Source organism: Strix uralensis, chromosome 1 (genome assembly GCF_047716275.1).
Source record: "Strix uralensis isolate ZFMK-TIS-50842 chromosome 1, bStrUra1, whole genome shotgun sequence".
Taxonomy (NCBI): Eukaryota; Metazoa; Chordata; class Aves; order Strigiformes; family Strigidae; genus Strix; species Strix uralensis.
The window spans coordinates 127,592,857-127,619,985 of NC_133972.1; the positions used below are offsets into that span (position 1 = coordinate 127,592,857).

A 27,129-nucleotide genomic window follows, 5' to 3' on the forward strand; every position below is an offset into this window, starting at 1 on the left:
GTGTGTATGTGTTTTGTAATCCATTAAAATTAAAGGAAGAGGCAAATTGATAATGTGCAGTACTGCTTGAAGATCTGAGCTAGAATTAGAAGATTTTCTCCACTGTTTATCTATTTATTAACCACTCTAGTCATATGTAATTCTCTTGAAAGTATTATATGCTGGATTTACATATGATTTGATTTTTAATGAATTCTAGAGGTATATTCCTGGGTTTAGATTGCAAAGAGCAATCTCACATTTCCTTGTAACAGCCTGCATTTTAGGACGTTCTTGTGAATCAAATTAGTCACAACACTGCATTTCTTGAGTTATGCTAGAAGCTTGGAGGAAAGGGCAATTTTTCAGCCCTGGTTCTTGATCTTAATTTCTCTCAGGTAGCAGTGGATCTGGGGTACTTTGCAGGGGCTAAGGAGGTTTGCAGTTGCTGTGGACTCTCACAAGGTCTGTGTCACAGTTCAGACCTTATCTCCTCACCTTTCAAAGGCTGGGCTGCCATTTTGTTCTGGAAGCTTTCTAGCTTCACTCCCTTCCGTAGTGTCCTCATTGGGAGAAAGGTTTTGAGTGTTTTACCGCTGTGTTTCATGCTTCTCTTTCATTTTTGAGGGAGTTTCAGTTTTGCGTTTGTATAGTATCTGAGTGTAATGTCCAACAAAATAGTTCCCCTTCCTGAGGGTTTAGACAGGAGTCTGTGGTGTAGAGCTGCCTTTTATGCTTGGCTTTCTGATGGCAGATTTTATAGATTTGTTTCCCTTTTGCTGTTAGAAGTGCTCGGGTGTGTGTGCCCAGCTGTTGCTCATCTAGTACCTTTGAAACGAAGGTTTATGGCACGCTGTCACACGCTGATTTCCTATCAGTACTGATCAGTTCCATACTGATTTACCTCATTTTCACACTCAAGAGTTTTGGCATGCAGACCCATATAAAGACCTCTTCCTGGGAAAGTACTGAACTACATCTGCATCTGCTAGCAGTGGTACATGGTCACACTACTGTGTGAATTATTCTTGCTCTGGACAAGGCTAACTCAAGTACGGACATCAAGTCATGGCACAGTATCTACCATGCTCCTCTCTGGTTCAGTTTCTGTTCCATTGACTTGAGGTGATACTTTTCTGGGAAGTCTTCGCTATGTACAGATTTGTCTGTATCTGTCAAGATGTTCTTGGAACATTTCTCGGAAGAAACAATCATACCTGCAAACTGGCCTCACGTAGGTAACACTGAGCATGTGTGAATATCCAGGACTTTGAGGTGGTATTAGTGTCTGTTGGACTCTGATAGCCAAGTATAAGAGCACCTTGTCCATCAGTGTACCAGTTGTTTCCTGGGGCAGTACCAAGAGAGGATAAAGAACTTCAAGATGCACTATAATGATGTCTGGGATGATAGTAGACCTCCCAGACATTGAAGAAAATCCTGCCTCACTTTTGGCACTTTGGAATCAGCACCAAGAAGGGTACCCATAAATTTTCTGTTGGGAGAAGAGAAGGATACTCCATTCAGACTCAGGATCTGAATACAGACCCGGACATGTCTGAGACTGTGCTGGGCATCCAGATCTCTTTGTAGAGACAGAAACTCCAGAGACAGCAGCCAAGTGGGTTTGGGAGGAGAGAAGCTCAGGAAATAAGGGAATCTACACAAGGTATGTTACTACCGTGGTTTGTTTTGTTTTTCTTAACTTTGGGCTTTGTCTGCATGCTCGGTGGCTGGGTTCATGTATGTGCCACTATTTTATTCATAAAGTGAGTAGATGCGTTTTTTTATGGAGAAGGAAGGCACCCATCCCTACAATTTGTTCTTACAGTAGAAGTGGAAATTCCACACCCATTTTTTTCCAGTGGATGCTGTCAGGCCCCAAGCAGTAAGAGAGCTATGGGGAAGTTATGGTTTGGCTTATGTGTTGCTTCTGAATTACAGGATGTTAGACCTGTACAGCTCCAAATAACATTTCAGGCTGACTTTTCTAGCACAACTGTAATAATTATTAGAAACCAAGCTACAACCTGAAGCAATAAGAGACTAAATTTCAGAGCAGAATGGTGAACAGTGTAATTTAGCCCTGATTTACCCAAATTCACAGTACTAGTTTATCAAGATTTCTTTGTTTGTTTGTTTGTTTTTTAAGGACACTGGTGTCCAGGTGCCTAGGTTGGCACTGAAGGTAGAATCCTGATCTCCCTTGATGCTGGTGTGGATTTGCTTTCCTGTCTTCAGCTCAGGCACACTGCTTATCTTGCTTTGAGAGAAGAACAAGAGCAAACTCACCAGTATTGCTCCCTCCACACTCATTCTGTTAGGACTTCTTTCCTTGACTACAGCCAGATGCAGGTTATCTTGAAGCATTTTGCTGTCCATAGGAAGTAATCCAGTATGAGTCTGTCTGTGGTGTCTATCCTTTGACTCATTTGAGCAACTACTCACTCACACATTCTGATATAAGCCTGATATATTTGCCTGCCCTCCTCTCCCCCAAAGAAGCAGATGACAGAGGAGATCTTTATGATTATGTCCTTATCACTTAGAATTTGAGCACAGGGTGTCTTCCTGAAAGGCTCTGAAAATCCACTGTCAACTGAGAGGTATTTTTTGTACTGAATTCCTTGGTATAGTTTGCTGCAGTTTCTTAGTGTCTCTGTTAACCATTTTCCTATGTTTCTTTTCAGATGCTACAAATTTACCAAGGCCACAGCTGGAGAATTCTGGCTCCCTAGCTGAAGCATTTGATCAGATGTCTGGCAACATAAGTGATGATTCTTGACAAATTTTCCTGTCAACAAATGGAAAACAAGGAAAACGTGTTGCTTTTTGACTTCTAGAGAGACATGGGAAGGGACAGTGGAATTTACAAAATGCATTCAGGAAAATGGAAGTTCGAAGATGATAAACTAAACTGATTTTCTGATTGCCAAGACAAGTCTAGGGAAGAGGACAGAGAAACTATGGCAGGGAGACTGCATAATGGGGAAAAGAAGCTGGAAGAGCAAGAGTTCCAGCAGGAGCTCTTCAGGGAGTACATGCATTGCCCGAAGGCAGGCTGCACGGTATGTCCCTCTAAAGGTCCCTATGCATGGGCAGCATGTACCAGCTGCTCAACACAGTGCTTTGGTAAGATGCAAGACAGTGTTTATGAGACTTTCTTCTGGGTCATCCCTATGGTCCTCAACCCTTACCTGTGATGGAAAGAAAGGGACGGGAATCCACACAATCTCTCTATTTTTTTTGTACCTCTTTTTAATAACTAGCTCCCAGTTGCTGGGGCATTCTGCTTGTTTGTTTTTCCTCTGGGGTTGTTTGCATAGCATGCTTTTTGCAGCACTCCTGCATGTTTTGTGTTTTAATAAATGTGTTTTCCAGAATTTCTTACTCTGAGAAATGACTAAGAAGAGTTTTAAAGCAACATTAGAACAGTACCGTGTTGCAGTGTAGTTGCCTCTCTGCCTCACTGTGTCCCTCACTTAAAATATGTCCTGACATGAACATTACCTTTGGCTAAATCTACCACTGCTACGTAGTGGAATCTCCTTCCCAAATATAGGTCAAAAGCGCTCTCTTTGTTCTGTTCTGTAGATGCAGTCCCAGGTCTGAGACAAGCAAGCTGATGATAGTGGCTGAGTTCTAAGCATTGCACTTGTCTGATCATGTTTTTCTTGAAGTAACCTGGGGAACTGTCTAAGCTGAATTGGTCATTGCTACTGCGTTAATGACAAATATCATCACTGGAGATGAGAGTCCCAGTCAAGCTTTTCCAGGGATGTTACATGATTTTTCCGTATAGTGACAGTGGGTGTCTAAGTGAGTATCTTCTTCTGGGCCATATGAAAAGAACAGCTTTTGATTTGAATAGTTTGTAACATGAAATTGTACCCAGGTGAAAATGAAGCATGCCTTGATTTTGAAGTGCATCCTAGAAATGGTTGGCCTTTTCAGGGAAAGACAGGACTTGCAACAGCTCACAACTCTTCAGAGCTCTAGGAAGTCTCCTACAAAATGCTGACAAGCAATCATCTACAAATGCTGTTCCAGGAGCTGTTGGGTAGGTCCCCAGAAGGTTGTGTGCTCAGGGTGTGTGGGCATGTAGCAGAACCCAGGCTCAAACAGGATGTCTGGCAGAAAGTAACTGCTTACATTGGTGCAATATGAATTGGTGCACGTGTTTCTCCAAGAGGTAATATGACAGGATTTTTTATCTGGAGAATGGTAGTCTAGCCCTGAAGCCCCCACTGTATGCGTTGGATCCTGTGCAGAGTATGTTTGCAAATTTGACCTAATGGAAAATGTTGATTACTGTTGTAAAATTTTGTGTTGTCATTGCTATCTTTATTTTAGTTTTTAAACTGCTTTCTACAGTTTCCTTACCTGTATGTGCTTTGTTGTTCCAAGAAACTGATTTCCCCATAAAGCACTTTTCAGCTGATAGCTGATGTTTAATACTACACAAACAACTTTAAAAAACCTCTTTGGAAAAAAGTGTCACTGAGTCAATGCATATGCCATCGTCATTCCCATTCACATGCAAGTCAGAACAGACACTGAACACGTCACATGGTTTTTTGTCCTTCTCCTGTTTCTGTGGTTGGGAAGGCAACAAAAATGTTTACTTTGCAGTCTGTCATGATCTGCAGCAACCGTAGCTATGAATGCATTATTGTAATCCTATAGAAGATAATGCTGGCTTGCAGGTGTGCAGACACACACATAAATACACACATATGAATGTTCAAGCACTTTAGTTCAATGTTGGTTAATATACAGATAAATGTTCAGTTGTTAATGTATATTGTAGTTGTACAGAAAAACCCTTACCACTACTGGGACCTAAAGAACAAATATGCAGCAAGAAATTATTTTTGTTCCAAATACAGATGTAAGTGTCACAGGGAAAGAGGATGACATGGGACAAGGATAGATACTTATTCGAGAAGTTATTAGCAGAGTCTGAAAATAAACCCTAGGTCTCCAAACTTCCAGACTGGTGTTCGACCACTATTCTTCATCTCCAAATGATCAGTGTGTACATTTGCCACCAGTACTGTTATGTTTGGTGTACGAGTCTAGTTGGAAGTAAAATAATTTGCTCTATGCTTTGGAAATGGCACTTTATACTTTGTAGCTGTTTCCATAAGACGTCTTTATTATTGTTTTAATCTTACATTTGCATGCTTATAACTGAGTGCTTTTAATGTATGTTTAATAAAAAAAGTAGTGGCATCCTGAAAATAATAATGTATTTATTCTTCGTGATCTGTGGTGCTTACTGTTTTATTTTAACTGCTCTGTGTATCCATGAAACAGGTTGCCACTGAGAAATTTTAATTTAATAGAGACATGGAAATTAAAGGCTGTCTTAATTTTACTAAAAAAATGAGGGTGAGAAAGAGGACAAAGACTGAATTTTATGGTGGTGTTAAGCAATAAACTGTAAATCTGTTTCATCTTTGCCAATTTGGGATCCATGACCATGACCATGATGTAGAGTTGTTATTTATTTTATGCAATAGACTTTTCTCAGTGTATCATAGCTTGTGTTTTCCACATGGCAGAACGGAAGAATTCCATAGCTTTACATTTCTGATCCATAATGTGTGAAATTTCAAAGGTTATGTTTCATGATACGAGTTTCAGAATGTAGACTTGACATTTATGGAACAAATAGAAATGTGGGACAATGTTGCTTAATGCAACCGAGTGTTACATATCTTTGTTGTTAATAACTTAATTTTTAACATTCTCAGCATGTCATGCATTTAAGCTCAAATGAAAGTGGTTTTCTGCATTAATGGTTTATCTGTATGCTGCATTTTTTCATTCTGAGTTGAAAAGATGTGGGAAAGAAAAATAATAAAAAACTATCCTGAGCAGCAGTAAAATCATAGAGCTTGACATTTTGCTTCTGGTGCTCTTTTGGGGATGTATTTTTCCCCTCTCTCCAGTTACCTTTTAGTTTATATTGTTTCCTTTCACTCCTACTTCAGAGATGACTTTATTAGTTTTTACTGCAGAGAATCAACCATTTTGTCACATGGGTGAAGAAGTCTTTCCTGTGTTAAGGTCAACTAAATATGAAATTATTATTCTTAAGAACAGATAATGGCATTCATGAAACTTCCAATACACTGCTATACTCCAGTAGGGGCATAAACTCCCTGAAAAAGAGAAGGAGACTTGCTCTTGTCACCTCTTTATAAAAAAACTGCTTGGAATTAGAAGATCACTGTTAATTGCATGGTGTTTTTCTTTTGACATCTATCTTCAGAGTTTGTGTTTTCTTAATACTCATGTTTTTATGTTATTTTGAGTTCTTTGGATGAAAATGGATTGAGAGGTTACTTAAAGATTTTGGCAATAAAAATAATTTCATTACACAAATTAATTATGCCAAGCCCTGTATAATGACCATGGCAGTGTTATTCAACAGATGGTCACAGGTTCATTTTTATGAATGGGAATATTGGGAATGCTCCATACTCGTTATGTGCAAGAGATTCACAGATGTCCTTTGCAAATCTGCTTGTGAAAGGCTGGATGTAAGTACTATATTTTGGTGGTGATATTAAGAGAGCTTTTAATGTTTAACTTATATACCATATGAACTTTCATTTTCTTTCCTTTTCTATTTATGTGCTGTAAAGATAGGATGGTAGTAATGTTTTACAGAATACTTCAACAGTGATCAGTTCTAGGAATTCACAACTTGCAGCTTTTTTAACTCAAGCATTTAGCACAAAAGACTGAATACATCTGAAATGTAAGCATAGAGTCTCATTAAAGAAAAATATACTTTATGTAAGCTATCATATGTGCTGTATGTGTTTCTCTCTTACTTTCCATAGTAAAAATGACACCTTATCATTTGGTAGAATCATCGTCTCTTTCTTGCAGATCTATAGGAAGCCCAGCTAGGAGGTTATATATCTCTAAATATGGATGAGATGCAAAAGGCTGTGTCAGTAAAAGATGCCAATGTAGTTTGCGTTAGTTACTGTTTCTGTATCTACAGTGAGATCTGGAACCATTTTTTTTTTAAATATGTTATAAAATTTCTCATTTTTTTCAGTGCTAGTTACAAATTTGACTCATCTGCTTTGTGATTATTCCCTTCACTAGAAGAGCCAAAACTAGAGATTTATTTGGTCGTGGTGACTAGGAAAGCACTAAATTAGCTTGGTACACTAAAAGCTCAATATAGCAAAGCATTTGGTGTATGTTTCACTTTGAGTAATCCCATTGACTTCCCAGCTAAGTTGAATTAATCTTGGGATACAAGATTCTTGTCTTAGCCTACGGTAGTCTTGTATCCTAAAATTAATATCCCTCAGGCTAAGTGTAGAGAAGTTATATATTCGTCCTCAGCAGAGACTGCACAGATTGTCCTTGTTTTATACTTAACTCCTGTTTGGCTTTATTAGTAACTAGGCATCAGTCAGCAATTTCTCCTTCTGCTGGGTTGCTCCTAGTGTTGTCTTGCAAAGACTTGTCTATGCAAAATTTCAGACCCTGCAGCCTTAAATTCAAAGGAGAATTTAACACAAAATTGTTGTGATTACCTGGGAATAATGCGTCCCACTAAACAAGATGACTGAGCAAAATCTCAGCCACCTCTTTACCCTACAGGTCAAATGTTAGATTATTTACTTGATACTTTTGTACCCTCCTCCCCTGCTTCATATCTTTCCTTTAACAAATGAGAAGATAGAGAGGCACAGGGAAGATTATTCATTTATTCTCTGGGCACAGTGTAATTCATGGGCACTTTTTGTTAAAAGTTAGACATAGAATTTGATGTCTGCATGGTTTTAATTTTTTTTCCATTCTACAACCTGTCTCTCAGGTGTCCACATGTGAAGCTTTAGTGTCAGCTTGAGTCATCCCATACAGACTGATTTCCAAATTTAACTATGGGCCCTGCGTGGGGTTCGGTTCCTTGTGTTGTGAAACTGGAGGAGATGGGAGAGGGACTGACAGTGAAACAATGAATGTTAGGGAAAAAGAAACCTGAAAAGCAAATGTGTGTCAAAGAGAAATGGTGTCTTTAAAGTTTGTGCTTGATCGTCACATTTTGAGGTGCTTAGCCTGTAGCTCAGAAGTGGGCTGTGCCCCAAAGTAAGTAGTTCTGGTAGCAATGTTTGCAGGCTCCCAGCTGTGTTCACCCCTCTTGTGGCTCTGAGTGTCTGGAGAGTGCTGGGATGAGCCATGCTATCTTGCATTAGTGCTCTGTGAGCATGGGGTGGCCTGTGCTTCCTGGAAGTGCCAGATAAGTTGCATAAATTTGTGCTTAAGGTCCACAAGTGGCTTTCCTGTAACACAAAAGAAGGTAAGTGGTGCGCCTGATGCAGATTGGGTACTGCTGCCCTCACTCCAGCAGCGCATGTGTCACCTAAGGTGTATGAACGCTGACTACCTGTCATTGATAGAGGATACACTGCTGCTTACTTTCTCTCATTCGTGGGAGCTCAGTCTAAAGCATTGAAAATCAACTGTGAGGCTTTATAAAGAATCTGCCTTTGTCACAGTAGCTGTATAAATCATTAAAATGGTATTTCTGTATGGGTGCTGACAACAAGGCTGTGGTCCCTGGTAGAGGTGGAAATTGTCTTGAAAGGTCAGAAGGGAGGAGAACATGGGACATCGTTTGGGTTCTTACTCATTTGTCTAGGGAGGATGACACTGAGGATGGATATTTCTTCTCTTTGCTCTTCATCAGGCAAATCAAGCTGTGGGGCACAACAGTGCAAAGTTTGGGTTGTGCTTATATAGGTATGCTGTTAGTGCAGAAGTTTAGTGTCTTTTCAGTTAATTTTTAGTGGACTATATGTTACTGTCTCAGTGGTATTACTATTAAATAAGGATCACCTGGTTTGACAGTTTGTCAGGACTGTGCACTGAGGGTAATTTTTTGAATTTTGTGGAATTTTTGAGAAACTTTAACATTTTTGAATTTTCTGTCCACAAGTCTGGCTGTTCTTGCTCAATACCGGTATGAATTTTCTGTCTCAAAATGTGTGAAGTATAGGATGGTCTTCATGGCTTTCTGCTTGCTTCTTTGGTTCAGTGCAGATCTGACCAGGTTCCTCTCTTTGCTTGCTTTCAAGTGTTCTAATTTGCTTTTTATTGTACAGTGCTGATGTGTCTTTTAAGAAGTGTACTATAAAAGGGGTTAATCGAAGAAATAGCTTTTGTGTGGCTTGGTGTATTTTATGTTGTGTAGTGTGTTATTTAGGGGAATAGAGTGATATTGATTTTTTTTTCCAGAGATTTTTTTTTTATTTAGCTATGTGAACATTTGTGAAAGATATTACAGATTAATTGAAGTTACAGACTTAAACCTTGTAAGGCATCAGTCATTCATGCTCATAAACCTACAGGGATAATTTGTATCAAATATGTTCCTCATTGGTACAGTATTACTTTAATAAATCCCCCCCCAGGATCATAACACAAATCACAGTTATAAAGAGAGTGCACAGTGAGATTGGAGAAAAATAGACAGGAGGATAGGAGAGATCTGTATTAAGCCCAGCCCATTCTGCTTAATTCCAGAATTTTAATGCTCACAAATGTATTAATTGGCAAGTAGTAATATTTGTATGTTTTAAGATCTTTTGAATCAGATATCATTTTCCATATAAAACAGTCTGACAGGTATTTGCTATTTCTAATCTTTAAATGTTTTGTATTACATTATCAACCCTGTATTTGATCCATTTACGAAACACAAAGCACTCCCATTTGTAGAGATTTATTCTTGTATCATTTTTCCCCAGATTTGCCAGAACACCATCATGTTCGTGTTCTGAAGGTTAATGGCCAAAGTCAAGCAGACAGAAGCCAAGTGCTGCAAGGTTTCCAAGATTAGGACTGATTCCCTTCACAAAAATAAATGATTCCTGCCATGTTCAGTGATTTTGTGCAGCACTACTCACGGCTGAGTGAGTGCATCAATACTGTAGTCCTTACATGCTGTACATACTGATGACACTCTGTGTTAACTTGATTGACTGAGCAGTATACTGGAGAGGATGCACCTGCAAGAGATGTGCAGACATATATATTTTTATTCTGGTTTTGAAACATTTATTTTACATTTTTTTTACTAGGAAGTCTTAGTTTCACATTCCATGGGTTATTATGTTGTACTGTTAAGGTAGAGCAAACAGTTACGTGCTTCTTTGTTGTCAAAACTGTATTGGAAAATGATCTAAGGTGCATCTTCTTTCTCTTTATAACCAAAAACCTGATTTTATATTTTAAAGGAAGATGACATAAAGGGGACGAGGGTAAAGACAGGCAAGTCAGTAGCTATATAAATTATGCTTATTTTAAGAGATTTCAGTTTAATGGCAGAGAAATGTCTCATGTAATTCACTTATAAGCATTAGTTTTTATTACATTTTTATGTTTTGTTATCGCTTTTGTAGGCTTTAAGACAACAGCAGAAAAGAAGAAATGGAGTCTCAATGATGGTAAACAAGACTGTTCCTCGCGTTGTTTTGACACCATTAAAGGTGTCTGATGAGCAGTCGGATTCACCTTCAGGTAAATAGCTAAAGGACCGTTTGCAAGATCAGCTCTAGTCACAGAGCCTTCCTCTGTATCAGCTGAACTGATATTTCCACCTGGTGGCTTCATTTAACGTCTTTATTTCCTTATCAAATCTGGTGTCTCAAGGATGGAGATTTTCCTTTAATAGAGAACTGAAGACACACAGTAAAATGACAATTGGTAATAGCAGCAGCTTTAAAGGAATGCAAAGTAACATTTTGTTTGGCTCTGGAACTCTAATGGAGGACCACATGCTGGTATTCAATGCCATAAAAAGGGGAGGGAGGGGAAAAAAAAGGCAAGCTTCTCTGTGAATGTGAATTTGTGTCTCACTTCTGCATTGCAATACTCGGATCCTTTTGTTAGCTTTTTCTTCTTCTGGTACTATGCTTATCACTGCAGCATAACCTTGACCTTTAGTTCTGGTGGTTAAGTTTAATTTTAAGAAATTTCTATGTCTATGTTTAACACAAATTGACAATTGTATTTCCAGGCATATCTCTTCTACAAATGTTTCTTCACAAAGAAATGATCTTTTTTTGCCTTTAGATTGTTTTACAACCCCATAACTTGAGGTTAAAATATTTTTAAAGGTATCTCTTGGGCATTATAGGAAAACGTTATTTTTATTAGATCAGTGAACATTTTTATTGACTGCAGTGTTCAGTAAACTTTAGTTTTCAGCACTTAATTGATTTATTGAGCTTTTACTTCCATTTCCTCTGATGATGAGGAATCGTATTGTGACCAGAAAGGTGTATTGCCTTTCAGCAAGTAGATGTCAGTTGTTTTTAAATCCTATTTTCGTTTTGTTTACAGTGTAGGGGGTGGTGGGGGGATTGTTGGTGCAAGTGCATCAGTATCATGTTTGGGGGGTTTTATTTTTTTCCTAAGGATCTGAATCTAAAAATGGTGAAGCAGATGGTTCTGATAAAGAGATGAAACATGGGCAAAAGTCTCCAACTGGAAAACAAACAAGCCAGCACTTAAAGAGGTTAAAAAAATCTGGTTTAGGTGAGTAGGAGTAAAATAAATATCTTACTTGTTATTGTAATACTGCTATTTTTGTAAACTCTATGATCTCTTTAAAAGTTTTATTTTTCTGGTTTATCTGTCCCTTTTTCAAACTCAGCAGCTGACCCTTTCTCAAGAAGGCATCTTTCTTTCTGGCTACCTGAAAAATCCATGGACATTTTTTCCCCCCAGAATGCTTTTCTGTAGTTGCTTTTTAAAGTTTGACAGACCTAAGCAACGGCAGGCAGAGAGGTCATTTAGCAATTAGCTTCTGAATGCTGCATTATGACTTTTTGGGGAATGGGGGGGAGGTGTAACAAATATTCTTTCTTCCTGGTAAATTTGCTGGCAGTCTACTATGCATTCATTCCCAAAGATAATAGCATATTTGCTTACATACCTGTCCTATTAGACGTTAACCCTCCTTTCTTCATTTGCATTATTCCATGTCATATAGAGATTTGGCACATCATTTTTGGTTGATTCTCTTTCTTTGGTTGATTTGTTTCTTCAACTGGATCCTTAATTATTTTGAAGCTGCATCTCTTGAGGTGGTAGATACAGTTTCTGGTTTTATTTTCTGTGTTTTTTAGCAAGATTCATGGATGATGATCTGTAATTAATGAAGAATTTTCTCTGAAGAGATGCTAAGAGTAAATTCTCAGTAGCTCCATGTGATAGGCAGATTTTCCTGCTCTGCATGAAATATAATTGGAAATATTCCCTAAGGAGCAGAAAATGTAGTGTTCACTAAGACTCTTGTCTTGGCTAAAGTAAAGTAGAATAATTACATAACTGTTTCTTTACCTTTACAGAGGACTTTTTGCATTTAGCAGACTGCTGAATCATTTACAGAAGTATTTTGCAATGTGACCATACTGGAAAAGTTAGCAAACAAGGTTTTTGTGATGGTTGGATCATCCTAAGAATTATTAAATGCCTGTCTTTGTGGTGATAAGATTATTCTTCTTTTTTAATGATCCGGCCTAGTCCTATTGTTATATATAACGATTCTGTAAAATAGCTTGAAGGTAATTTACTTCCTAAATATCATAGGTTGGTTGTTCAATATGCTATTGCTAGTTCTGGCAAACTGTTACCTGCAAGCCTTATTGTATCATGGCCTCCCATGAAAGTGTACTTTGGTTTCATGTGATCTTTCTGCAGATTATTCGTCAGTTTCAGATGGATGGCTAGTTGTCTATGTTGATCAAAATGCATTATTCAAAACCAAAAATACTCCTTCAGTATTACAACTTTTGCTATGCAGATACATTCAATTTTAGATTATTTCCTGTAACTTTTCTCTACATTTAAGACTGAGATACATAATTTGATGTACACGTCCCTCCCCATCCCCAGATATTTCATCAACTGTTGGCCGATGATACCAAATGTAGAGGGAACTCATTAGATTTTTTGTGGATTTCAGAAAAAATCCTCTGGCCTTTTGGGATACCACACTTGAAATGCAGGGTACTTTGTGTAAGGTTTAAGGGTTTCTATTCTTGTACCTGCTGAAATGTTTCTCTAATGACATAATATTTCTTGGGATACTAATAGAAAGTTGTTGAGCACCTTTGAAAATAGGTCCGGTGTCCTATATAGTGCAAGATTCAGTTCCAGACATTGTTTGATTGTCTGAAACTCTGCTGATCTGCCCAACATTGACTGCATGTTTTGTTTGGTAGACTTTCTGAGCTCCCATTAAATATGACGACTTTTTCCCCTTTTAGTTAACTGATTCTGATGACTATGTGATTTCTATCCTTTTCCTATTTTGATTTTTATAGTTTGATGTAGAACCATGGTGCTCCTATCCTTTTCATAGTTAATTCTCTATGTTGGAGACTAATCTCTTCTTTTCCAAAGCTGTAAGCTTGAGTTTCTCTCTCATCTTCCCGGTTCTATTTCTGACCAGGGCAGTGATCCCCCAACCTCTGGTAGCAGCTATATAAGGATTCAAAATATACTTCTCTGTGCAAAACAATATAAAAAATGTTGGCGTATGTTTTGTCATAAACTCCTCTCAGAGTTATGATTAGCTATGTAGTGGTGTCATACTCTTCTCATACTCCACAAAGGTACTACTTTCCAAGCTACTCCCAGATACTTTGCTAAATCTGATTACAAACTTGAGACCTTCAGTAAAGGTCCTAAATTAGCCATAGGAAGGGTGCAGAAGAGAGAATATGTTGTTCTTCTGAACAGATTTTGGTTTTTTAAAGTATGTCTATGGTGGGCATCCACAGTGAGCTGCTGGCCTGTCGTCCTGGGAATAATATATATGTTTCTTCCACAAGCTCATAAAACCTCCGTAGTAGCCTGTAAGTGGTAGCAGGTCAAAAACCTGGTACCAAAAGCCTGACACAGGCACACAGAATTAGGTTTGGCTTTCTGATACTATCTTGGGCTTTTCACACTAGTAAAATATCTGCCACTGAAGGATGTTACTGACTTTGCAGTCATATGTCTTCTTTTAGTTTGGATCATCTCTATGGGTGTGTCTTTCCGTAGGATATGAAGCATTAGCTGGGGAAATGTTACTCCAATTTGGAGTCACTTAGAAGATGGGGATGTGTATTCTTATTGATTAAAGAAAAGAGTGTACATACAGGCATTAAAATTGGATCCATCATACTACTTGTGTTATGCTTGGGGACTGTGTTCTTTTTGCATTTATATTTAGTGGGTGGAACAGATGGTGAGGACAGTTTATTGTCATGCATTCATGAAAATGAGCCCTATTTCTATACAATTGTCCTTTAAAACAGGGCATTCATTGGTTTGTAATGGAGTCTTTGCTGTACTGAAATGCAGTATGTCGGAAATATGTGTTGGAAAAGGTTATCTTGTGCTGAGTGCAAAGTAATCCTTGTCTCATTCAGTTAGTATTGTCTGCTGGAAAGTAAAAGGAAAGTGCAAGAATGTTTGTGGGAGGCTATGGCTGAAGGGGAGCTTTTAGAACTTACAGATCTGCTGCATTTTCTTTCATTGTTATGTTTTGTGGGTGATGTTATAGCCTTTCAGGGGAGACCTCTATAGGCCTTCCAAGAAATCTAAACCATAATTGCATTATTTTTATTAATGTTACTGTTAAGTAGTTTGTAGCATTTGAGAACTTCCTTATAATCAGTATGCCTAAATTCCTCCATTTGTAAAATATATTTATTCTTCTTAACATGTCAGTTGTAATCCTTGCTGAGAGGTTCAATGTGAATGCCAAATGCCATCATTGCTCATAGCAGTGAAATATTCTTTTCAATTGCTTTTTTAGAGATTCTGCTAGAGTTTGTGTATGATTTAGTTAAGACCCCTTTTGTAGCATCTTTGAAATATTTGAAGATACAACAGACCAAAACTTGGAGGAGTTCCCTGGCAGGGGTTAGAAGCTTTTGAGTTTTTCCAGCCACCAGGAGTCCCTACTTCTTCCATGTTAAGACTGAGAGGAAGAAAGGATTGTAGCACTATTATATACCCTGAAGCAGGTAGTAGTAATTGCTCTTTAAGGAGCTGAAAAAAATAATCTTTTAAATATCCTAGAAACAATAACAAAATGAGACCAGACTACCTCCAGTGGTCATCTAATTCATTCATCCCTCATAGGGAAAAATCAGTTATATACCTGTCATTCCTGAGAGGTATTTGTCTAACATTTGTCTAAAGATTTCCACTGATGGAGGCTGTAATGCCTCCCTATGGATCTAATCCAGTGTCTCCTTGTCCTTGGTGGTTGAAAGCTCTCTTTTCCCAGTATCTTAACAGTATCTTAACAGAAATATTCTGTGCAAGAGTTTAAGCTTGTACATTTGCTGTGGACGGTAAGAAGACATTGTTCTTTACCCTGTGCATCAGCCATTTAAGTATTTCTTCTTCCCTCTGCTGAGTCTCTATCTAACTCATTCCCGGGTTTGTATTTTTCCTCACAGACCCTGTTTTCTAAACCTCCGATAATTCCTGCTGTTGCCTTCTGTGTGTTGATCATTTTAGATCATAGGTTCTAATGAAAATTCTGAAAAATGCATGTTTTCAGATACTAATTTAACACATTAAATATTCTTATCTCTATGATCACTGTCTCTTCACACAGAGTTTTTAGCAGGTGCTATGGGACAAGTTACGTAGGTCAGAGTGCACTGCAGATGCGGAGCATGGCGCGAGAGAAGCTTTCAGTAATGATTGATTCACATCAACCTCGTCAAGCAGCCTTTTGCTTGGAAATAGATGCTTATGTTGATGACATGACAGGAAAATTTTCTGCTGCTGCTGAGTTGAGTTGGTCTCCTGAGCTGGAAGTAAGAATATGTCAGCTGTGATGTTGACTGGAACATGGATCCTGTAAGAACTCAAGAGACAAATACAGGGAATAGAAAAGAAGCTGTTAAGACACCTAGAAGCGGCTGTGTTGCCCTTCTCAGAGTACCGTTTCTCTGGAGCTTGCTGTATTATACAATAAAAGCTAAAAACTTAAAAAGAAGGATTGTTCTTACTCTCTTCCTTTATTTATGTTTAAAGTTATTTCTGTTTATTTACTCCAGGACATTTGAAATGGACCAAAGCTGAGGATATTGACATAGAAACACCAGGATCTATTCTAGTGAACACTAACCTGAGGGCTTTAATAAATAAACACACCTTTGCTTCTTTACCTCAGCATTTTCAACAATACCTCCTGCTTTTGCTTCCAGAAGTAGACAGGCAGGTAAGTAGCATCATGAAATATTTCTTTCTTTAATGAGACTTTTTACAGTGTGTTTGCATAGGCTGATTTGATTGACTAGGAATTGTTCCAGGAAAGAATAAGAAGAAAATTTCCATACTTTCTTAGGTGAAACTGTTAGATGTAGAATGACTGTAAAGTTTATCTAAGTGTCAACCAGCTCCTGCTTCCTTTCTTTCTGAAAACTGCAGCTCCCTGATTTGTCTAAATGGAAACGGGCCAACACATCTTATGAACTTGCCAAATCTCTTAATTAGCTTTCTACCTATGGTGTTGAAGATAAACTTCTCATCTTCAAGACTTTATGTTGAGTCTCTTTTCATCTGTGATCTTCCTGGGCACTCTGCCAGCACTGTCCAGGTCAATATTAGTTCTGTCAGTTTCTTCTCCTCCTCACCTTTTACTCATGCCCACATATGTATCTGCTCAGCTCCAGTGCACTGAATCCATTCATTCACACCCTTTGTACGGAAGTTCTTGTTCAGAGCTCACAGCTGTAGGCTCATACGGGTTGTTAATTGGTTCCGTTGAGAAGAATGATTTGTGGAGTAACAGGGTGGAAATAAAAGTTCAATTCCATGTTGTTTTCTACAGTGTTTGGTCCTTCCTTGTTGGTCCATTTGTTGGTTGGATTTCAGGCTTCTTGGAGCAAGAAAAAAATCTTTCCAGCATGTCTAGCAGTTAAAATAGCAAAGAGGGCCCAAAACAATTTCATTTACACACTTGTCTCACTTCTGGATTTAAACAGCCTTACCAATTTCAATGGGGAATACTCATGTACTTAATTCAGACATATTAACTTTCCCAAATAGGTTATTATATTTTCTGCAGATGGTCAGTATCCCTCTTTTTATGTAATAACTAGAGAATGCAGGTCACTTAAATGACTCATTAAAACCTGCATCTTAAATCAGTATGTTAAATGCCATGGTTTCATTTCTTAAGCTGTTTGTAGTTAGTGTCTTCCACAGTAATACAGGGGAAGGCAGTGCAATATGAGACAGAAAGAGAAAGAAAAATTGTATTGATGTACATTTACTCAGCCTCTTGTCAAATTAGATGTGTATGTTGTGGACTAACATTATGCACTTTGATAATGGAATATTTTAAAAAGCACATTAAGACCAGAGCCATTGGAGAAACAATGTAAATGTATTTATTCTTAAGCTCCCACAAGGCAGTCAAAGTCAGTATTGACAAAGTTTAAGAGAACCTTTTTCTCTGCTGTAAAACAGATTTTAACTTTGTGCCCAGCAAATATTTTCCTGATAGTTTTGATTTTTTTTCTCTTTCCAGTTAATTTACCAGAAGAGATTTTAAAAAAAAACCTGCTAGGTAGAATCATGTTTTCTCTCCAACTATCAAAGATCCCAGTGTTCATGAATTACATTTCAAGTACAGGGGCCTTATTTAGAAGTTTCTTGCTTTAAAATTTATTTTTAAAAATGGAGCCTTTATTACTGACAAACCATTTACCTTCTTATCAGGATTCTTAGAGCACAGCTTTTGGCAAGAAAATCAAGAGAGTATTTGTTGAATTTAATCACACCTCACTAATTAAAAGCAGTGCATTTCTTTTTAATTTTTATTTGAGAAAGTGTTCACATAATACATACTTTGCAGGTGTTATTTCAAAGGCCCAACGCTATATAATTGGACACTGTTACTTCGCAAGTGAACTAGTCACAAAAAAGCAGTTGTCATGAGACCTTTACAGGAGTCCTTCTGTCGTCTTCTCACAGCATTCTGTAGGTTTGTGGAGCATACCATGTTTTAACACGCATTTGGAAGGCAGGAGTCTCCATTCATCTCTGGAAGATTAATGGAAATGTTTGTCCTTTCAGTGTGATAGTTTGAGGATTGTCTTCTGGTGGGGAGTGAGCCCCAGATTCTCACTTTGCAGAGGTCTTAGTAGAGAAAGAATTGCATCCCTTTTCTTGATATCCGAGAATATGTCCTTTTCTATGCCTAAAGAGTAGCATCTTAGATATGGACTGATGAAAGCAATTGAACTGATACTCTTTTCCTTCCTGTGGCAAGTGGAAAATGGCAGTGTAGTGCTCAAGGATCAAGTGAGAGGGAGAGAGAATTCCAGCCAGGGAGCTCTGATGAGAGTCTGGTGTTGGTCACTCCAACTGGACAAGGCAAGGCTATTCAGTCTTCCTCTTTTATTTCTGCTGTCTAAATCAAGTGGGGCGTCAGGCAAACAAAAGGGGTGTAAAACTATTCTTTGAGTTAGCTGCCTGTCTCTGAAGGTTCAGTTTTGTTGGTTTATATTGTCCTTTTCTTGTTTTGCCTGACAATTGCTACTCGTGCTCTTCTGGCTCTGAAGTGTTTCCTCCCTGTGTGCTGCTCCTCTGCAGTTTGCTGCTGTCTTCCCCAGAGAAAGCTGCATTTTTGTGTTGTCGTGTGGGTATAGTATGTGAAGTACTGTAATGAATGGCACTATAAAAATGTAATAGAGTTATGCTATTTGTGTATATATAGTGATCTGTGAAATAAATTACTAATGAAGTGCAGTCTCATTTAGGCTTTATTACTGCTCCACATAGAAAAACCCTATGATGAATGATCCTTTGTCATTTCTGTCATAAACACCATTTTTCTGGGCGGTATAACTCCTCCTCCTTAAATCGTACTGAGTTGAAACTTGTCATGCATGTGTCAGTTTGAATAAGCGTTTTTAGAAACCATTAGTTAAGGGAGTTGAGGTTTTCTTATAATTTGCATGCAAGTGTTTATTATAAATAAATTACTTCTCTCTCAACCCTGGTTAGTCTAATATGTTTTTAAAAAGTTCAGGGCCAAGTCAGGAGCTTCTTGGGGTGTGTTTTCTGATTTTTCTGTTGTTTTCAAGTTTGGTGGTTGCTATCAGGGAGCCATGGGAGCCCATGGAACACAAGGCCTTAGGATAGATGTCCCAGAATGGAAGAAGTTGAGAATAACTCCACTAATGTTGGTGCTGTCATTTTTCCTACTCCAGCTAGACTTTTGACAGAGTGGAAGTGTGGGATCATTGCAGGCTTTTTTCCTTAGGAAAAAATAAATTTTACCATCAGTTATTCACACTTGAAATTGATTTCAGCTTGTATATTAGTTTAAATTTTATTTTGATAGCAGTGAGGCCTGTGTAAATTTCTGTATTCAAAATGCCTATAAAAGAAATTGGAACAAGTTGTCATTTATGGTAGATATGTTTTATCAAGGATTTTATTGCTTTCATTTGGGTTTAGAGTGAAATAGTATGTGGACATTGTTCAAAGAAGCAGCTGTGACCCAGACTTGTCTGTTTAGCAGACTGCTCCAAAATGTTTCATCACTGGATACTTCGAAACTCATCTGAAATTTGAACATCCACATTTTTAGATCTTTGTTAATCTATATGGTCTCAAAGGCTCAGAAACATTAAAGCTCATCTGATACAGAAGCTTGTTGGGTGATCCCCCAGGAGACCTAGATGACTGAGCTGACAATAAAGAAAACATGTAGGTATAGAAACTATATGGAAAGCATCTGCACAAAAGATTTCAGTTGTCACAAATCCCAGCAAAGTATTTTTCTTTTCAGCTTTAATTAGAACATTCTACAGCTGAAGAACAATGCAATTTTCATCAAAGAAATACCTGCTTCTAATATTAATACATCAAGCTGATAATTACACATAACAGAAGCCTTCCTGACCACCTCTCAGCAAATATTCATCTTCAAAGCAGGAAGTTTCTCTCTGTATCTAGATTGCTATACTTCATCATTGCCTCTTTAAATATTAATTAAACAACGTATGTTGTACAAGGACGAGTAACAGGTCTGTATGACAGGTTGCTGAAAAGGAATGGCAGCTGGCAGTATCTTGTCTACACCGGCTTTCCTTGTTGCTGCTACTGGGGAGTCAAATTCCTCCTATTAACACTAGGGTGTGGGCAAAAGAATTGGAAATACACCCATGTGGTAAGCTTCCATGAAGAGAAGTGCTGTCTCGTCTGAATAGTAGTAGAAATCTGAAGTGATTTTACACATCCTTAGAGAGCTAAAAAAAATATTCTGTCCTGAATGCTCGTAAAAAATGTGTCTTTCCAGACTCTACAAATGCTTAACAACTTTCTGATCTTTGAGAATTTAACTCCCTGTCCTGTATTTTCTCTTAGGGTAATATTAGGTTCTTCTGAGCATCTTGTGGTTTGCATCTGCCCTGCCCTTTCACATAGGATGCGAATTTCCTCCTGCAAAAACATCCACAAAGGATCTCAAAGCCTCCTCAGATTTGCGTGTTGTTGCAGTGCCATTTTATCTGACCAAACCTACTCATGAAGAGCATCTAAAGCAATAGAGGATATCATAGTAAAAATTATATCTTGTCTTAGCTTTACTTGTTTTATGAAGGAAATTTAGCAATATTTTATTTTCTGAATCAATCTAGATTATAGATAGTCAAGGTAGTTACTTAAATTTAAAATCATAAACTTAAATATTCTTAAGGAAATACTTAAGCCATGCAGTACTGCAGAAGTGCCTGTGAATATTTCAGGTTTATAGTAAGCCAGCGTACTAGAAAGAAAAACATGACGTACAAATCAAAAGATTCTATAATGGGTCAAAACCCACCTTAAACTCTTTCTTTTAATTTCTAAATCAATGAATCTGAAAATAATAGCTGTCTCATGGGTCAGTGCCAGTATTGTTCTTATGTAATAACATTACAGCATCCTGTCATTTTAAGGTCAGTGCAGGTTCTGTGTTTCTGTCTTGGCCTACTCAATTTAGGTTGATGCTGGCACTTCCAGGTTGATTATATCAGCTTGCAAAGATTCCTTCTCACCTTGCATTGAAAAAAAGCACAGGTTGATGTCAGTGATTTTCTGTTTAAAATAGAAGTAATTTGGGGGAGGTTATCTACAGAATTCCATTTCAAAACCTCTTTGCTTTCATGTAGTATGAATCAGCTTAATATCTGTTCCTACCATTTGAGCAATGATAACAAAAGGTAACCATTGTTTTTGATGTGCACAAATTACTCTTACTCCCAAGCACATCAGTTTTGAGTTCTGCAGTGGAGAGTGGGTAATGAATAATACACGAAATTCTTATGCTTGTAAAAGACAAGGAGAGAGGTCTGGCATGTGCCATTCTGACACTTAAAGAATAAAGAATAAAATAAATACTATTTAGTATTTATCTTACTGTATATTAGTTTTATATTAAAAGAGAGTAAGCGAAGCTTTATTTCCACAGTTCCTTCCTTGTAGCAGTGTAACCATCTTCCTGTTTGCTTTCTTAACTTCATCAGTACTTGAGAATTATATTTGCTGTTGGACTTTTCCAGCATTTTCTTTATAAGACATCAAACTGCAAAAATTAGTCCTGTGTGTATTATTTGCTCCCACGTTTGTTTTACATTTCTCTCCATGGAATTATTCTGTAGTAGTACCTAAATGGTTACCTTACCTTACTTAGCTGCCTTTTCTGATAATACTGCAACCTTTTAGATGTCCTTTTCAATTCTGTATCATCAGTAGCTTTCAAATATTTATTGTTATGTTCCTGTAAATGTTTTGAGTTTTACACTAAAATAGTTTTAGGGTTATGACAAAAGCACTTAGTTCAGAGAACATTTGCAATAGAAGGTTAAATGTAACATATGTCTTCTGTACCTAAGCATATTTAAAAAGCTGTTAAATTGGCACCCCTGTGTGTGTAGTAATTGAAGGTCATTTTATGTCCCATTTCTCCCTTTAACTGACATTTTTTCTTTGGTTTTATTGGTTAATGTGGATAGCATGGTTTTGTTGGAATGTGCTTTATTTGTACAGCTTTATTAGGGTAGTTTTAATATAGGTATCTTATAGACTAGATGGATGAAGAAATTCCAAAGCATTTAAGCTACCTTTTCAATAAGATTCTGGGTCTCTGATTCCTGAGCTTGGCTAGCCAGGGGTGTTCAGAGAGGTTACTAACCCAGCTGGCCCCTCTGTCCTTGTGCTGCAAGTTAATACCTTTTTTACCAAATGCAGCTGTATGAATGGTGTGTCTGCACATTTCACAGTCATGTATTAACAACAAACATCAGTTTGACTTTACATGAGTGAAGGCTGAAGGATTTTACTTCAAAATCCCTGTTGGCTTTAGCTACAGGAATATTCTTTTAGCTTCCCTAGTGCAGTCCACTAAGGCTCACTGCAATTGCATTGCAGTCTGGCTGCTCTGATTGATGTGGTAATGGAATTCTTGTTTGCAGTAATCCTTACAGGTCAATATCGGTACTTCTACATGTGTGGATAGGAGGCTTTACATTTTTGATTAAGTGTCACGTTTTTGTATTTCTGCAGGCTTGGTCACTGTATTTCAGAAGTGTGAATCAGTGTTTTCCACCATGCTGCATCCATGTTGTGGAAGTTCTTGTTTCATTTCTAAAGCCCTAGCTTGTCACACCTAAAGCATGTCTCACCTTTATGAACAAGTTTTGCAGAGGTGTTAGCAGAACTATTGCAATTGCTTTTGTCTGTAGCAAAGCTCAACTCAGAACATCTAGTAGGACGCAGCAATGGTGCTGTGCCCACTGAAAGCTGAAAATACAAGAGCCACAACTCTCTGCATCATCCTTTTCCATAAGTCCTTCTGACATGTGAGGGACCCTGTGCTCATGGCTGTTCTGATGTAAGCTAGTGAAGCTTTTGTACCCCTCTCCTTCCCTCCAGACAAATTTTATAAAATACAGTGCACCATTTTAGTGCTTAAAAAAACAGGACCTTGTATGCAATAACAGTTCTGTTTACATTTGACAGAATTATTAGTACTTTAAAAAGAGAAAATAATTGATAAAACACCTCTCTTCTAGTGGGAAGGTACTTGCACAAGTGCCTTTTTAAATGACTGTGCTAGGAGCTGCGTTATGAGAGTATAACTTATATGTGAATGTCAGTGGTAACATATATGATCACAGGGGACCAGCATGCTTCAAATTATGTAGCTATTAAGGATGCATTGCACTACTGCAGTGTGTAGTGTTTCAACTGTTCCTTCCTTGCGAAGTGCTAATAATTAAGTGATATGAGTTGGTCTGCAGTGCCTCCAGTGTTGCCACTGTAGGGCTGCACTGGAATTAAATGGAGAACAGAATATTCCTTACAGTTCTGAATCTGAAGACAGCCAAGGACTTGAAACAGGATGTTGGATGCAGGTGCAGTGGAAAGAAGAGCAAGCAGAAGTGATCCATCCATGCTTCTGCCACAATCTCCCCCTCTCTCCCCATCTCTCCCCCTCTACTCCTCTCCCTTCTCCCCCCCCACCCCCGCCCTCTTCCTCTTCCCCCCTCCTCTCTCCCTACCCCCCCTTCCCCTCACTCCACCCCTCTCCCCCTACCTTTCTTAGTATATTTGTTTTGCTTAAATAAAAAAGGGAAAAAGAGGTTGAGGGGTTTTTTCCTAAGTATTTCATAGGATTGCTATTCTTTGTCTTTGAATTATTTAAACTCAAATTTCCTTTAGCTTGTTCTCTCTTGTCTTAAGGACATACAGCCATTTTTTTGCATAGAAAGGCAATGTTTTCTAATGCCTAGAGAAAAGGGATTGGATGCAGGGTTTTCATTTATGACACTCATCAAAAATGACTGACTAATTTTAGATGTTCATGTGTAACATCCCCCCAGTTTCTGCTTCCCAGGGTCAAAGGCATATTCTTTTATTTTTATCAAAAGCTAGATGAATAGACCCTGGCTATTTATATCTTTTCCTGCACCTTCCCCAACATATGAGCATTGCTGGATCATTTAATATTTTACTTTCTCAAAGTCTCCAAGCATCTTTTTTTAAACAAGTTTCATACATGCTGCCTTGATCACGATCTAATATATGGTTTTCTATTTTACCTTTTTTTTTTCCCCAGGCTTATTTGCCTCTTCTAATACCTTTATAAATAGTTACTGTTTGTTGCATGTCTTGACATGCTTGGGATTGGTACTTGTATGATGTATGTAATAGAAAAATAAATCTTAATTGTAATTTCTGTAATTTGAATGCAGTTAGAAGGTACTGTAGGCTGCGTATTCTGGTTTTCCTTATATTTTGCTTGGTTTTTGCTTCATTTTAAAACATGCTTTATCTTTTCATTTTGCCAGATTTATTAGTGTCCTTAAATTCATTTAATTTCTTGCATCTGAGCTCAACCAGATTGGATTCTATTGTCTTTTTTGACACTACAGTGTATTGGAATGAATATAGCTATCCCACTTGTCTTCTTGATTTAGACAAGGTCTAAATTAACAAGTCACATTTCATTTTGAAAACATATGTTTGTAATTCTTCAGTCTTACTCGGCATATTTCCCACTTTACTGAAGATGGAAAAAGTCTTTGTCTCTTTCTTTAAAAGACTCCTCTTCCTTTTCTCTTCTTGTCTGAAGCAATTATTCCTATAGCAGTAGATACTCTCTTTTTCATCCTTTGATGTTTTACTTCTAAGTTTAGTCTGGTTGTTTTTTAAAGGACTAAAGTAATATTCAGAATTGCTTTCACCATCTGCCTTCAGAATCTGTCTTTTTGTATTATATTTGAGGACAAACTGTTTATGTTACGTCGATGATCAGCTGAGAATGACAAGAGTTTTTCTTATAAGGACTGATAACTTCATAATCAGGACTGAATAAAACTTAGCCATATTCTGGGTCAGGTTATACTCTGCTGCAAAAAGGTGGGGCCGTGGAAGAGAGATTATACAGAGTGAACGTTAGCACTCAGGTTGTGTTAAATCAGAACTGCCGTGAGAGACATAGTATGAGCTGGTATCTTTCCATGTCACCTACCTAAAACATGAAGTCGGGGTGGCTGAGTTTGTTGTTCTGGGAGCAGCTCTTAAGTCAATCCATGTATTGCTGTCTACTGTATTCCTTTGTGTTGGATGTATCTGTATTGTGTACTTTGTGTACTTCTCCGTTTTACTTACAACTGTTTTGTGGTCACAACAGCAAAAAGGTCCTGGTAATTGCATCTTGTCAGAAGCAATTTTCTGATACTCCTGTTTAGCTACTTTAAACTCAGAACCTCTTCCATTGTTGGCTTTAAGTACATGGAAACTGTTTTAAGAAAGGATAGATTTTTCTTCAAAGTCATAGCACTGTATGTAAATGTGTGCATGTATTTTTGTGTTTGAGATGAGCCTCTAAGTGTTCCTTATCTTCAGGCAAAGAAACAGTTGCTATCCTTTTGCCTCTGTTTTTTGGCAAGCCCTGTCTGTTTTTTCAAATGTTCTGTAGCTTCCAACTGCGTTACTTCTTCCACATTCCTACCATCTGTGTCCTCAAGACCTGAAATCATCAACATTTTGTATTACACTTGGTAATTACCAAGTCCTTTACTATTCATTCCCCTCCTTTTTTTTGCTTCTCTCCAGTATTATACTGTGCCTTTTTCTGCATGTTTCTCCTCCCTTTTTTTTATGTATATCAAAACCATTGACAAAAATTTGCTTCTTTTGAGAAAAGACAGTAGAGAAGACAAGGGGAGTGGTTGCCCTCAAGGGGAGTGGTGTAAGTGTATGGAGCTCTTCTACAGGGTGGATTACAGTCTGGTTCAGATCTTAGGGGTCAGGGTCAGAGGAGAGTCGAGTGGCATGGACCCCACTGTGTTGGGAGTTTGCTAGACCGTCCAATCTAACTCAGCACTGGTAAGGCCACACCTAGAGTACTTTGTCCAGTTCTGGGCTCCCCAGTAGAGAGAGATGGAGCTACTGCAGACTACAGTGAAGGGCCACTGAGAGGATTAAGGGACTGGAGCATCTCTTTTATGAGGAAAGGCCTTTGAGAGCTGGAACTTAGCCTAGAGAAGAGAAGGATCAGGGGAATCTTACCAAAGTGTACAAAAACCTGAAGGAAGGGTGTGACAGAACCAGAGTCAGTGGGCACAAACCAAAAGACAGGAGATTCCATATGAACATGAGGTAAAACTTTTTTTAGTGAGGGCACAGGTTGCATTGGGAGGTTGTAGATTCTCCATCCTTGGAGATACTCAAAAGCCATCTGGACGTGGTCTTGGGCAACTGGCTCTACATGACCCTGCTTGAGCAAGGGGCTTGGACAAGATGACCACTTCCAGAGGTCCCTTCTAACCTCAACTATTCTTTGATAGGGTGAGGAAGTGGATAAACTCTTCTTTTAAATAACTTGAGGAAGTCTGAATCACAGACCTGGTTCTTAGGGGACTTTAACCTTCCTGTTATCGCTAGAAGGGCAACACAATGGAATGCATACAGGGAGATTTCTGGAGGGTGTCAGGGTACTTCTTGACTCTGGTAATGGAGTCGGCAGCTGGGGGTGATGCACGGTTGAATCTGCTGTTTGAAGCATAGAATAGCTGGTTAGGGGTGTAATAATAAATGACTGTGCTAGCCATAGCTATAGTGATTGTGAAGTGGAGTTCAAGATCCTGAGGGGAGTGAAGAATAAGTAGTAGTAGACTGAACAAAGAAAATTTGGGGCTGTTGCTGGATGGCTGTGTATGATTTACTGACTATGAACACATACGCAGCTGACATAATGCCTTCTTTGCCTCCATTTTCACCAACAAGATCTCCCAGGCCTCTGAACTTCATAAAAGCGTTCAAAGAGGAGAACTGCCAACAGTAGATAAGAGCCAAGTCAAGATTACTTGCGAGAACTTGACCCATAGAAATCCATGGGACACAACAGACTGTATCTAAGGGTGCTGAGAAAGCTGGGTAATGTCTTTGCAAGGCAACTCTCTATTATCTTTGAAAGGCCGTGGAGATCAGGGAAGGTCCGTGGAGATCAGGGAAGGTCCCCAATGACTGGAAAAAGGAAATGTTGTACCCATCTTCAAAAAAGGCTAAAAGAGCCCTGGGGTC

The 27,129-nt window shown here is 38.3% G+C and overlaps 1 protein-coding gene across 2 annotated transcripts in view; it reads left to right on the plus strand.

Moving 5' to 3' along the window:
* The window catches only part of ASXL3 (ASXL transcriptional regulator 3), a 139,502-nt gene that overhangs the window by 78,639 nt on the left and 33,734 nt on the right, over positions 1–27,129 (plus strand). For both annotated transcript variants that reach the window (XM_074880396.1, XM_074880385.1), the window contains 3 exons: positions 10,422–10,539; positions 11,440–11,559; positions 16,098–16,261. In XM_074880396.1, coding sequence (XP_074736497.1) covers positions 10,422–10,539; positions 11,440–11,559; positions 16,098–16,261 — 402 coding nt within the window. The remainder of the gene's footprint in view (positions 1–10,421; positions 10,540–11,439; positions 11,560–16,097; positions 16,262–27,129) is intronic.